The sequence below is a fragment of the Emys orbicularis genome, chromosome 2 (genome assembly GCF_028017835.1).
Source record: "Emys orbicularis isolate rEmyOrb1 chromosome 2, rEmyOrb1.hap1, whole genome shotgun sequence".
Classification (NCBI taxonomy): Eukaryota; Metazoa; Chordata; order Testudines; family Emydidae; genus Emys; species Emys orbicularis.
Window position 1 is genome coordinate 121,309,334 of NC_088684.1, and position 15,318 is coordinate 121,324,651.

Sequence of the window (15,318 nt, forward strand, 5' to 3'; positions counted from 1 at the left end):
AAAAACACCAAGAAGTCAGATTTGTGAGCACTTGAAGACAATGGCAGAGAAATTACCTAAAGTGCTAAATTTTTTAAACATGCAGCTCCTTCTCCAGCATACTATATTTGAATGTGTATTAGAGCCATCTGCAGTTAGTAACATTTGTAGTATGCATCTGGATAGTTTATACAACATGCCAATATACAAATCTGTTCTCATCAGCATTCCTGTGCATCCAGGGAGTTTCAAACTGGTACACACAGATATTCAGAAATGTCTAACATGCCCCATGTTCCAAATATATTTCTAACAAATGAAATATACTTTGCAGCACACAAATGAAGATTTCTCTATAAACATACAGCTGTGAAGAGGATATTAGAGCAAAGTTCGTCTAACCGCCTTGATACGATGAAAAACAATAGATAATTTTTTTTTTACAGTGACATTTCTAATAATCTTTCTTACTTTGAAGGCTACACCACATGAATCACACCATTGCTTGCCAGTAAACTGAAACACCACTCCAATGAGAAAGTATTCTGCCAAGTGTTCAAAGGAAATGAAAAAGGACGGGAGTAATGGGAGTATGTTTATCTGTGTTCTTTTGTGGGATGCTTGTATTTTGCTGTCGTCTATGTTTTCATCATTGCTGAAGAAGCTTGAAAGCAGGTGAGCTGCAGGTGCATACTACTTTTAAATTTGTTTAGTAGCTCTTCTAATAACCTGTAAAAAAGAAAACATTGTATAACTTTGGCAGTTTGGAGTTTACAGATTTGGGGTGTTGCAAGTTAGGTTTACCCATTTATTTAGAAGGTAATTAATGTAGCATATATCCCAAGCTCTCTGAACTTGGACACATTAAGTCAGTAATATTTTTGTATACATTAAATAGTTCAGTTTCTCCAGTATAGCATACCAGGAACAAACATGCACTACTACAAAAGCAGGTACTGTAGATGCACACCTATTTTTTATCTTTTTTAAAAAAAAATCTACTTATTGTGGGTAATGCAAGGAAAATCTTATTCTTTTGCGTTCAAGTTCCTCTAATACTTTCTTACCCTCCCACAGTATCATGTCAGACAACTGGGTGCTCTGAAGTAGTTTTACATCCTTTGGTAACAGATCCTGTATAAACCACTGTTAGAGACCAGATACTTGAACACAGAGACTTCTGATTCGTTTTAGTATGAAAATTCTTATACACTTCTACCCCGATATAACGTGACCCGATATAACACGAATTCGGATATAACGCGGTAAAGCAGCGCTCCGGGGGGGCGGGGCTGCGCACTCCGGTGGATCAAAGCAAGTTCGATATAACGCGGTTTCACCTATAACGCGGTAAGATTTTTTGGCTCCGAGGACAGCGTTATATCGAGGTAGAGGTGTAATTTCTCACAATATAGCAGGAAAATGACAAATTCCACTGCAGTGACACCAACAGACACATACTGGAAGCAGCAGCTTTCAGGGAATCAGTAGCGGAGCATCGGGAATGTTAGGACCAGATTGTGTTAACTTGCCACTTTTTCTTATAGTCCCACAAGCTTGTTCTTTTAGAATGCATCACAAGGAGCCTGTTTTCATGTGGCTGAATAGGATGATAAAGGAAAACCCTACTTAAAGCGTTAGCAGTTATTTCTGTGTTCTCAAATACATGGTCAACTTAAATCAGATCAAATGCTGGCACTTTGATCCACAATCCATATATAGCTGATGTTTAGATGTACAGCAAGCACATGTTATATTTAACCTGCTGCATAAGGGGACAGTAAAAATTATGTGCTCATGGAAGAACATAGCTTCAGAGGTATTATCAAGTTGTATGCTTTTGCCTTCATATAAATGCTATCTTCAAAAATAAATTTTCATTAAAGAGGTAACCTGCAAAAGAAAAAGTAGGCTTGTTTGTCCCAGCCTCCCACCTTTTTCCCCCTCCTTATGGTCTAGGTCTATTTAGACTATAAACTCTTTTGGACAGAAAATGTTTCTTTCTCTGTGTCTGTACAGTGCCTACCACCCTGAAAACACAAACACACACAAAATAATGTCAGGTTTCAGAGTAGCAGCACAAAATAATGTGGTCTGAAGTTTTTTTTTGGGGGGGTAAAAGCCTGGTTTGCTACTTAGGAAGAGACTATGGTGCCTGGAGAACTAGTGAAATGGCAACACAAAAAAAAAGTCAAGAGATTGAAAGCTGAGCAAATGCAAGGTAACGAGATTTTCCATCAGGCTATTTAAAACGCTTTATTGTTTATGTTAGCACCTATTGAACTCAAGGTAATGATTTGTGTCACAGGCATGGCTAGAGGCCTCAGATGAGACTGGGGGTCTCACTGCACTAGGCACCGTACATACATATAATAAGAGACAGTTCCTGCATCAAAGAATTTACAATCTAACACTAGACAAAGGATGGGAGAAAGGAAGTACCATCACCCCCATTTTACAGATACGGAACTGAGCCACAGAGAGGTTAAGTGCCTTGTCCCAAGTCACACAGGAAGTCTGTGGTAGAGCTGGGAATCGAAACCAGATCTCCTGAACAATAGTCGAGTGCCTTAACCACAGACCGTCTTTCCTCTTCAGCTACAACGCATATGGAGTATTTGTGACAGGGTGTCTTTGTTAAAGATTCAATGCTCCCATCGCTTTAATTAGGTCACACTGAACATCTCAGATTGACAAGAAATTCCTCCAGCAAAACCAGAGAAAATCAGAATTCATATTTCTAAGGTAAAATTAAGTGTTTTTGGGGGAGGGGAACCCCCCCAAAATTTTAGGTCTACATCAAAAGAAGCAAGAAAGGGCAGCCCACACAATTTTATAAAATCCATTGAAGGCTTCCTTTAAGCAGATGTCAATCATTTCCTTCAAAAAACAAATAATACGTTGTGTGCTGTAAAATTAACAGGTGTGTGTCTTTCCTACGATCAGCGAGTGAAAGCACAAATTAATACCCACTTCCCCAACAGCCCCTCTGGGAAAGGCTACTGAGGACATCCATCATTCACACGCAGGCTATATTTCAATATTACATGGAGCATGTTATTGGTAACACCAGCAGCTCTAAATCATTCCATAAAAAATACGTTTAACATAATTATTTTTAATTTTGTCATGAATGGTGTGGGGGAGTTTACAGATGTAGTGGTAACATACCTGAGAAAATAATTTAAGGTATAGAACACATCCTTAACTCTCTGGGCCTCAGAGCTGCCCTCTGGGTGGAGGTAGAGCTGTAAAAACTGTACAGTGCTTTGTTTGTGAACCGCCCTCTGTAGTTCAGCGCACAGTGGTTGGAAACATACCAAGTCCTATGGGTTTGTCTGAAAGTTTAATTTCGATGAACTCCAATTGCAAAGGGGAACCTTCCTTCCCCCAAAAGAGGCTCCTTTTTTATCTTCAGACCCTCCTGTAGAGCTCTTAAAGGTGGGGAGAGGTCTTGAGGCTTGTGGCTGGCAGGAGCAAGGAGTAATTGTTGGATAAATGGATGGAGGCCCATTGCAGGGAGGCAGGGTTCACAAATGTTGTAGCTGTGCAAGCATACTTTGCTTGTGTCTACAGAATATTGAACTAGGGTGATGTCTGAATGGAATCCGTGCAAATGTTTCACCCACACCTTTGCTTTCAGTTTCATAGACAGAACACAAACCAATACCAAGTTTGTTTTTCTGAGACATGTGTGCGTGTGATTGTGTGTGTAAATACATTCATTATGGGCTCAACATTGTAAAGTGCTGAGCACTCTGGCCCCAAACCAGCGAAGCACTAACAACATACTTCACCTTAAATGTGTGAGTAGGCCCATTTATCACATGGCATTACTAACATGCTTTAGTCTAAGTGCATACTTAAATTCTTTGCTAGACTGGGGTCACAGTGGCCATCATCTTCAGATCTGAATCCTTCTGGGCCAGTATCAAGGGCCCTTGTATAATACAATTAGATGATGGTATAAGTGGCTATTTTAAAAAAGTTATTAGTTTTTAATTATATTCCAGAATCTAAGCTTTCATTTAGGAAAAAAATGAAGTTTCTAGCCCTTCAGTTGTGAAAAAACAGTGGAAATGAACACAGCAACATTTGCTTGAATTTGCTGACAGCCTGAAACAATAGGTTTGGAGACATGAATCTGTCCATTCACCACAATGGGTGTTAACTCTGAAAGTTAATTATGACAATTTAAATGTTGGCACTATTTCTGATTTTAGTCCTAACATCAAGCTAATGTGCTTATCCGCCACTGTATAGATACTGGTTTAGATGTAGCATGGCAGAATGCCTTTGTCAAGGGCCTGCTTGGATTGGGAAAGAGGAATTAAATTTCCTCTTCTTTTGAATTTAAAGGAGTGCTACATTCCCCTCTTATTTAAAGCCTTTGGATTACAAAACCAAACAAAACTGTCTTCCAAGTTCCCCAAAACACCAACTGTCAAAACCTTCAGTTTTCCTCCCTGGCTATTTCTCCAATGCAGTTATTGGTATTCAATAGAATAAGACAATGCAGCACACTGAAACTTGAAAATTAGCATGAAAAGCTATAATTGACTGTAATTCAAAAATGATACTGTATTGATTAGACTGGACTAGGGAACAGAGCAGTGTCACATAAAGCCAAAGTTTCTACTGTAAAATTTAGGTCTAATGTGCCACACTGAATCAGGGCTGCCATTCTGTGACTCACAAAAGTTAAATGCCATAACTTATTCTTCAGCACCACTATCTTGCTACTGCACTAAAAAACCAGTGCTCTTGCGAGTGGTATTATAAATGTTAAAGGAAGTACAAGTACACTTACTTTTTGTCTGCTCCACTTAAGAGTTGTGGCAGGGCTTCCAAAGCTTGCTTAAAACTTGAGCTGTAATGCAAACATATTTAATTTTTCCCAGGTATAATAGCTCTCTCTCACAGCCTCCCTCTGTATCTCCATGAATACACACTTCAATTTATGAAATGTTTTGACTGAGCTAAATTAACACATTATCAACTCAACACCTCAGGCTTATGTATAATTTGAACATAGCCAGCCATAGGCTAAGGTAGACTTCTAGCCTGAGGAAATTCCACAGCCACTGAAAATACCTGATACCAGATAAACCCTGGAGACTGACAGCAAAAATATTCATGCTGAACACAGTCGCTGTGAGGGGCCATAGAGGAAGAGGCAGTCTCCAAAATAACTGGTCTTAGTCATTTATGGTGCTATAGACAATAGTTAACAATCTGAATTCCACCCAGAAGTGAACAGGAATAAAATGAAGAGTACAAAGTACAGATGTATATGCTCTCACTGGCTTGCTGTACTTAAGAGACAGGCCATTCCATTCTATACTAGCTGAACAGCTGACTGGCATTCCAAGAGTCCTACATAGAGGGTGTTACAGTAGTCAAGTGCTAAGTTGACAGAGCTGTAGGTAACAGTGTCAAAATCTGCATTCAAGTCGGAAGGGTACATTTTGGCCAACAGAAGATGAACAAAGGTATTTCTGGCCATTACTTCTAGTGGGGAGTCCAGGAACCAGGAGGAGCCTAATGAGACCCAGAGACTGTGAATGACTTTGTTTTGATTGCAACAAGCAGCATTTTCATCTTATCCAATCTGTGTTTATGCCAAATTGTTTTCATCCAGATCCCTATCTCTGCCAGACACTTGGAGAGTGGGGAAGCAATACTCCCCAAATTAGATGAAAAGATACTGCTCAAAATCTGATAATAAAAGTAACAATACTTCCCATTATCAGAGATGAGTTTAATAACAGAGTATTCATTGTTTGAAATTAATTTGAAATAAAATTTCTTTCAACAAATATTTAAACTATATGTAGTGTTTTTTTCATATTTATCAGGCATTTCATTTTAAATCAAGAGCACAATCTACTTAGCATCTTACTTGCTTTCTGGTGTTAGGTATACGGCCACAGCATCTCTCAATGCACAGATTTCAAGCCTTGCCTAGAGACAGAATGTAACCATTGTTACAAATTTAAAACATTCTTTGGTTAATTAAACATATATGTCACAAAGCCTCTCGCCTGTTTTCAGAAGTAAAATATTACTGCACACTGCAACTTTAAGCAGCCTTAACTTCAATAACTTGTTTCCTGTATTTCTGGTTACCACTCTGCCATGTCAGTTAGGAAGTGCTACAGGAACTATTACAGATTTGTGAAATTGAAGTCAAATTGTTTATCCAATCACTATGTAGTTGTCTCCAAACAAAGAGCGGTCTCCCAGTAACAGTACCAAAGCATGAACTCTGGTGCTCTTTTTCTGCTTTTTCCATGCTTTTCTACGTTTAGCTATTGCTTTCTACAGGGCAAGACTAGCACCTTACAGCACAGCTTGGCCAGAGAGGAAGAAAACACAAGAGAACAAAAATCGGTTAATACACATTTTAATCTGGGTTTTGCTGCTGAATTTTCTTCTTCAGATGAGGAAGTAGATGGTTCTGCTCCACTTCTCTCATCTGTCACTTCGCTGAGTATACAGGCTTGGGGATTTTGCCTCAGCAATGTACCTGTGTGTCAATTTCCAGCTAAGCAGGCTACGATGGAAAATGAAGTTTGGGTACATTTCCGAGGTAAAAGTGAATCAATCAGGGTTTAAGAGATTTTCTTTGCTCTCATTGAAATCATTTCCATCATGGATTTTATGTGAAGATGGTAACACCATGAATTTGATCAATACTTAAAAAAAATCCCATTTACACATTTCTTTCTAGAAATGGATTAGAGCCACAAACTTCACCATAATTCACAATCAGCTTTTGTTCAGCCCATTACAGAGATTCTGGTGGATCCAATCATGAAATGCAGAGACTGATCCAAACTTAACCAAAGTTAATATAACCACGTCAACTTTCTAATTAAGCTTTTTAAACTCTAACATACATATTTATTTTCAACTGTAATGAAGGCTTTTGTTTGGGAATATTTTATACATATATCATACATACAGAGTTTTTATTTTCCCCTGCTAGATAGGCAGCCAGCATAGATTTGTGCGTTAAGGGTGCAGGACTTCCTGGCAAGCATTAGGATTTAGCTGACCACCAATTTTATGTTAAGGAGAAAGGTTTCTCTTGTAGGAAAATGGCAAGCAAAGATGGGCCTTCTCAACTTCCTTGAACATCTTGTAGGTTCTTTCAGGATGAATGGGTTAGGATTTTTGAGAGCTGGGTGCCTTAGGCGCTTTTAGACCCTGGTTCTGCCACCAATAAAATGTTGAGTTCTTGGGTTTTAATGTAACACTAAGTTGTGTAGTTTTGTTTCAGTTTTAAGAGGCAAAAGCCCACTGTGGTAGTGGCACATTATCAGAAGCCATAGTTTATGCCGAACGTCAAGCACAAGGCTGGGGAGTGAGTGAAGCCTGGATATGTAGGGGGTGGCTGGATTAGGGGAATGGCTGTTAAATACAGATTGAGGCATCTCTTGTCAAAGCTCAGTTCTTTCCACAGAGAATGGGTATTATTGAGCAGTTTGGTCTGGTCCATATCCTACTGGTTTTGGTACAATCAGTCTATCAATAGTGAGGGTTGATTATGGCCAGAATGATAGAAAGGGACCACAACTGACAAATTTTTCTGCTGGGAGAGACAATTCTTTCAGTTATGGGTTCAGGGAGTGAGTTCAATAAAAGGTGGGCTACTTATTCAACTCAAAAATTAATTGTGTAGAGCCTTTATTTACCAACTTTACCCGGCTGTGACAAGAAGTCCTTCCCACATGAATTCTCCTTCAAATGCTATTCTACTAACAGTACTTGGAAAGTATTACAAATATATTTAAAATCAAAACTGTACATAAGGTTTATAATATGGTGGGATTTAATATTTACATTTCCCCACACCAGATGCCAAGACTGCTGGAGAGAATATGAAATGGCAGCTGGTAGTTCCTGCAAGTCCTAGAGAGGCTGTATGTCAGAGAAAGTGCCTGTTGAGTCAAAGGGAGCTTTCTTTTTTCTTTAGACTTCTCTAGAACTAGTTCAAACTAATGGAGCAATCAGAAGTGAGCAGGGCAGTGTTAAAATATCTGTTTTACCCACGGATTGGTAAAGTGCCACCACTTCCATGGTATGAGTTCAAATCAGGCACTGCCACAATCTGAAAGACCCTGCCACACAGTATAGGTCATTTGTTTAAAAAAATCATAAGCTTGATTTAAAAACAAAAACCAAATATTTGAATGTAGTCCTGAGACTTTGCATTTAATAACATTATACAACTATTGTGAGTAAACTCCTCATCCCTCCAAAATCCCGTTTGGAAAATATGCACAATTAATGGTAGGTAAACTACCAGAATGCTCATGTATGCCAATATGGAACACAAAGCTCCTTTGTATCAGACCACTGTGGATTACATCAGATCACATTTCGGTCTCAAATATTTCCTTCTCTCCTTGTCACATTTGTATTTAATACATTTACATGTAATTACATTTTAAATATACACTAGTTAATTCCACCCTTGTAATTTCACTAGGCTATGGAGTCTTCTGCTCCAATTAAGTTTAATTGCTAACTAAAAAGCATAACTAGTCTATGGACCTCCTCTTTAAAGGTTAAGTTGATAATACTCTACATTGTATCTTCATTACTAAGAGTGTAATATATTTTTAAAAATAAACCCATTTTCGTTTAGATTTTCAGTTGCTTTAGAATTCAAAAATAAATCTGAAAGAACAGTAAGATGGGTGTTGGCTGCAGATTTCTATTCCTTTTATCTGCATTATTAAGAATGGGTTTTAAAAGCTAAACATGCTTTTTAAATACAAGACATGGAAGAATAGAAGTAAAACCCGAATATGAAGATATTTTAAGATGCACAATTGACTGGACTACAAACAATTCACAGACCATATATAGCTGATAGGTATTCCTCAGTCAAAAGATTCAAAAGCATTGACTTAAGAGGTTTGTCTGAGTAAGAACTATTGGATCTGATTCTATGAAGAATGTGATTAAACCATGTCTTCTATAAATATTTTGCTAATGACGCACCAGGGTTATAGTTATTTACAAAACCCTAAGAACTTACCCTTCCTTGAACCTCATTGGGAATCTTAATTTCACAAGAAAAGCACTCAAAATAAATTGTTAGAAACAAGGGGGGGAATAGCTCAGTGGTTTGAGCATTGGCCTGCTAAACCCAGGGTTGTGAATTCAATCCTTGAAGGGGCCATTTAGGGATTTGGGGCAAAAATCTGTCCGGGGATTGGTCCTGCTTTGAGCAGGGGGTTGGACTAGATGACCTCCTGAGGTCCCTTCCAACCCTGATATTCTATGATTCTCTGAATGGGCCAGCACACATTCCCACCCACCTCTGTTTATTTAAAATACTCTGGTCACAGTTCATTTGCTCATTGTTGTTAGTACTGGTTCATCTAATCTGAAATGGGAATGGCAAGACTTTTGATAAATGGATCTTTAAGACCTTCTTTTAATGGTAATTTTTGCAAGTGTTTCCATAGTGATGTCATTTTGCAGATATTTTGCAGCTATGCCTTCCTCTGGAGTCGTACAATACAGGAAATGTTTTTATTCTCTCTCCAAACAGTGGAATAATATACCACTATGACACATCACTACACTGACCTTTCCACACTAATACCAACAGATTTAAAAACAAGCTATAAAATACAATTAAAAACATTATTAAAACCAAAATCTTTGAGGACAAAAATAAGAACACAATAAAAATATTTAATCAGCTGCTGTAAAATAATGGGTAAAAATATAACTTCTACAACAGCTGTTTGTTGCATTTGAGTACAAACAGGCTATTACGCTACAGTCCAATAACAATGGGGAATCTCTCTCTCTCTCACTCTCTAGCTACAGTATTTCCAATTTTCTCAACTCAGAAATAGAAACTCAGAGTCTTTATCTACCTGTAAAGCTCCATTTTTACTGAACGATGACACACACTGCATCAGTCGACTTAGTTCTTCAGCAACAGATTCCACAATCCTTGACAGTACTCGAGGCACTAATTCCTTAGAGATGGTGAATACCTGCAGGTTTTAAATCAGAGCTATGAATTGGGTATCTGTATTAATATTTATATTGCATCTTAGTATGGACATGCAAAGAGTTAACCTTGATTGCATGTTTCGTTGCTTTTCCCAGAAGCACCTTATCTTCTTCCCACTGCTCAGCCAGTTTGTTCCACCTGTTATGGCTTGTCATAAACCTAGACTGAAAACTCTCTTGGACTGTCTTTTTTATTACTTGCTTGTATAACACTGAGACCAACGGTGCCTGGATTCCCAATTAGGGTCCATAGTTGCTGCCATAATTCAATTTAATAATAATACAAGATCCACCTCCTAAGAAGCTTACAAAATAATAGAGTAATAAAACAAAAAGATAGTCAGGCGCCAAAATGAGATCAAACAGTGTCAGAGTTCTGAAGCTTGGCAAAATAGTCAGTTTTAAGGAGAGATTTAAAGACAGTAAGAGACTGTTAGTGCACTGGAAGAGGGATAATGTCTCAGATAATTAGGAGAGAAAATTGGGCAGAACACGGGGCAAGAGGTGGGTAAGAGGAAATGAGATTGAGTTGTGTTAAGCCTTGACGATGAAAATGAGGAGCAGTGTGGATTACATGTGGAAAAGAGAGGGGAAAGAAAAAGGGATGGTGATTTGAGGAGGAAGTGATGTGATCAGAGTCATGGGGAAAGATGATGATTTTGGCTAGAAATTTCATTATTCATTTATTCAGATTTCTTAAAAAAACAAACAATCAACAACAAATGATTGGGTCACACTTTTACTATAGGACCTTTGCTTTATGCGAAAGTTAGGAGCGTGTCTGACTTGACAATGAAAAACTGCTTTATAGAAATGCATAATCAGTGGAAAATATTTAGAGAAACACCAGTATGTGGATGAGTAAAACTCAAATATGAATTTAGGAACCATACCCGATTTTTCACGATATATGTGAGAGTGATGTGTCATGGATTTCACAGACTAGACAAACAGTAACATAACAGATTTGCACTACAGCCACGGCATGCTGACCACACATATGCTGGCTATCAGTCACTCACCTACGAGTTCAAATAATCATCTTGCTTTTAACTGCTTTGACCCACAAAAGCCAACAATTTTGGTCACATACAGAGAAAAATGGTAAAAGCAAAATGGGAAAAAGCCATTTCATGCAGGTGTTGCTGAGCAATACAACACAAGCATACCAAGAAAACGGTCAAAGCCTTCTACTAAGAGGAAACTATTTGTTCCCACAATGGCCATTCTCAACATTACTTGTTAGAACTCAGGAAAAAAATTCTCAGCCATAGTAAATCACCACATTTTTGCAAAAACTATACTTATTTTGGTTTCAGTTCAAATTTGACTTTTTAGTTAAAGGAACAATTTTTTTCACCTCGGAACCTGCTTATTGCACAGTTGATGGTTAACTATTGTTGTTTAAACTACAAAAATCAGCAGTGTTGCTAGCAAAATCTAAGACTGAGCCAGATTGGCAAAATTTCAGCAGAAAACAGTGTTACTCTTGTGGAAATTGTAAAATTTCACACCAGTGATCAAATTCACATACTTCAGCAAGTACTTGCGAAAATGTCATTTCACACATAGAAATTCATGCGGCAAAACTTAACACGGGAAAATCAACTAGCATCCAATTCAATAGGGTATTTATGCATGTACCCTAATTTTAAGCACAAGTAGTCCAAATGAAGTTAATGAGACAACAAACTTTTTTAAGGTAGTCATATGCTTAACTCCCTGGCTGAATCAGGACTTTAATAATTATACCTACTTAAAAGGACACAGCCAAGTTAAAAATCATTTTAAAAATGTCCTTACTTGTGTTTATTAAAAACAATTTAGATTATTTTAACTGAATTTAAAAGAAAAATCTAACTTATTTTGTTTGTTCCTTTCATGTAATTTACTCATCCTGGAAAATGAAAACAGACTAATCATTTTCACTGTGGTTTATAGTTATGTTAACTCCTTCATTCTTAAGTACTGGCACAATGCTGCAGTATTTGTGCTACATACACTGAAGGTAAATACCTGCATCAAAACAAAAATCTGTTTTAATTGGAATTCCAAAAGCCATGAAAATATTTCAATTAGCATTAGTCTCTCTAATTAAAGAAAATATTAAAAGGAGTCTAAAATACTCAAAAGCCAATTTTAAGCAAGTAAAGAGGGTCTAAAGACTGAACAGTGTTATTTGTGCTATGTGAAAGAATGGTTTTGGTAATATTAATGAGAAAATACTTTTTGTGATGGCGAGGGATGGGATTATTTAGAACAGGTGCTATAGCTTAAGTACTGTAGAAAATTCCTGCAATAGTCTATTTACACTTAGGTATGCATCTGGAAGTGTGCAGCTCTGCAAATAATTATTTCAATTTTCATCAGTATTTCACGCTTACTTTTTTAACATACACTCCTCCTCTCTGTTGCAAGCCATGGCCCATTTTGGGAGTCCAGATGCTACATATCCGCGGTTCCCAAACTGGGGTAGTGCCCTCAGCAGATGGGGTTGTGGGTCCAACAGGTCAGATTCGGTTCACAATCTGACGCTGTCTGCCCCCAAACACGTCCGGACTTGCTCCACAGGTGCCACACCAGGAGACCGCTATTTTGATCTACAAAATGGTGACCTCTACAAAGTGCGACCTTACACCTATGGTGTGTGTGAGGTCACTCTATGCAGAGATCATCATTTTGTAAAACAGCAGCTTCCTGAGACAGTATTTGTGGAGCAGGTCCAGACACGTTGGCTGTACGGAGGTGGTTGTATGGATGCCATTTAACCATTTGCACCATCTGGCTGTGCCAGCATCCAGGGGAGGGAGATTTGAATCCAGAAGATACTTATCTATGGGCAGCAGTTTTACCACAAGAGCATCCTCTCTGCTTGAGTCAGTAGGAGTCTGTGCTAGCTTTTTCTGAGATGGGAAGCTGCAGTGGCTTGTAAGCTCCTTAAGACAGGGCCCATATCTTCTTTTATGCCACCGTAAGTATCCTGTTAGTACTCGATAAAGAATCATTGTAAATTGCTGTCTCTGTGCTGTAAGTTATTGGCTGATAATGAAATTATTTGGCCTCCCAGACACGTGATGACTGAGCATCTCAGCCAGATGGAGTAATGGTTTGCATCCTTTTTCCCTGACCTTGTACTTATAAAGTATGACTGGGTGTGAAACCTGTTTGCAAGCCTCATGCCATGGATTTGCCAGCAGCTGAAATTGAACAGCTCATCGAAATTTCCTGCGATTGATTCTTGGGAGTAACATATGCCCAATTTTCTCTCCCAGAGTTCTGGGTTCACCGTCAAGAATGAATATCCTGCACTCTCAACACATGCATTGAAACTGATGGTGCCATTCATGAGCACATATTTGTATGAAGCTGGATTCAGCACATTTGTGTCCATCAAGTCTCAGTATCGATCTGCCCCTAATGTCACAATTAGATTAGATATGCAATTTCTACTACATGGCCGGATTTAGAGAAGCTGTGTTGCAACACACAAGTCCATGTGCTCACATAAGAGAGCACTAACTAAAATTCTTTGGATTCCTTGGTTGTTACGTTGCTTTGTTGTTGTCTGGGTCACAGGAAACAGAAAGTCTCAAAATGGGGTCATGCAGGCAAATATATACTATGCATCCACTCCAGATTTTCTATTTGTGCTTGATGAATTTCCATGCAACATGATGTATGTTTTCCCGCTCAAGCAGCACATGTTCAACACTTCCCCCACACTCCCATCTCTTGAAGCACAAACTAACTCAGTTCATAGAAAGAGCACTGTATTTTTTTAAAACATACACGGAAAGAGAAGAATTGAGTTTTATACTTTGACTTTCCTCTTTTTCAGATTGTTGAAAGAAAATAAAAAGCACACACCAAGGATTTGTCTCCAGAGGGAGTTATTCCAAAACAGCTACCCCTGATTAACTCCACATGTGGATACTTATTCCAGAACAAGAGTACCTTATTTTAAATTAGTTTAAACCATACTAATTTGGAATAAGGCACTCTTATTTACTCTTAGCCCTGATCTACACTACGAGTTTAGGTCGAATTTAGTAGTGTTAGATCGATTTAACCCTGCACCCGTCCACACGACGAAGCCATTTTTGTCGACTTAAAGGGCTCTTAAAATCGATTTCTGTACTCCTCCCCGACGAGGGGATTAGCGCTGAAATCGACCCTGCTGGGTCGAATTTGGGATAGTGTGGATGCAATTCAATGGTATTGGCCTCCGGGAGCTATCCCACAGTGCTCCATTGTGACCGCTCTGGACAGCACTCTCAACTCAGATGCACTGGCCAGGTAGACAGGAAAAGCCCCGCAAACTTTTGAATTTCATTTCCTGTTTGGCCAGCATAGCGAGCTGATCAGCACAGGTGACCATGGAGTCCCAGAATTGCAAAAGAGCTCCAGCATGGACCAAATGGGAGGTACTGGATCTGATCGCTGTATGGGGAGACGAATCCGTGCTATCTGAACTCCGTTCCAAAAGACGAAATGCCAGAATATTTGAAAAAAATCTCCAAAGGCATGAAGGACAGAGGTTATAACAGGGACCTGCCGCAGAAATGCGAGAAGCCTACCAAAGAACCAGAGAGGCAAATGGCCGCTCCGGGTCCGAGCCCCAGACATGCCGCTTCTATGATGAGCTGCATGCCATTCTAGGGGGTGCCCCTACAACTACCCCACCCCTGTACTTCCCTCCTCTCCCACCCCTCCCGGGCTACCTTGGCAGTTATCCCCTCATTTGTGTGACGAATTAATAAAGAATGCATCAATTTGAAACAACGATGACTTTATTGCCTCTGCAAGCGAAGATCAAAGGGGGGGAGGGGAGGGCGGTTGGCTTACAGGGAAGTAGGGTGAACCAAGGGGGCACGTTTTCATCAAGGAGAAACAAACAGAACTTTCACACTGTAGCCTGGCCAGTCATGAAACTGGTTTTCAAAGCTTCTCTGATGTACAGCGCACCCTGTTGTGCTCTTCTAACTGCCCTGGTGTATGACTGTGTGTAATCAGTGGCCAGGCGATTTGCCTCAACCTCCCACCCCGCCATAAATGTCTCCCCCTTACTCTCACAGATATTGTGGAGCACACAGCATGCAGTAATAACGATGGGAATATTGGTTTCGCTGAGGTCTAACTGAGTCCGTAAACTGTGCCAGCACGCTTTTAAATGTCCAAAGGCACATTCTACCACCATTATGCACTTGCTCACCCTATAGTTGAACTGCTCCTTTCTACTGTCCAGGCTTCATGAGCCATGGGAGCAAGGGGTAGGCTGGGGTAGGTGCGACC

The 15,318-nt window shown here is 39.2% G+C and overlaps 1 protein-coding gene across 1 annotated transcript in view; it reads right to left on the reverse strand.

The window, feature by feature from the left end:
• Positions 1–604: 604 nt before the first annotated feature.
• Positions 605–15,318, reverse strand: part of EXOC2 (exocyst complex component 2) — a 204,913-nt gene continuing 190,199 nt past the window's right edge. Inside the window, exons 25-28 of the mRNA XM_065398970.1 lie at positions 9,885–10,007; positions 5,882–5,943; positions 4,790–4,849; positions 605–708 (exon numbers count right to left, since the gene is read on the reverse strand). Coding sequence (XP_065255042.1) covers positions 618–708; positions 4,790–4,849; positions 5,882–5,943; positions 9,885–10,007 — 336 coding nt within the window. The 3' untranslated portion in view covers positions 605–617. The remainder of the gene's footprint in view (positions 709–4,789; positions 4,850–5,881; positions 5,944–9,884; positions 10,008–15,318) is intronic.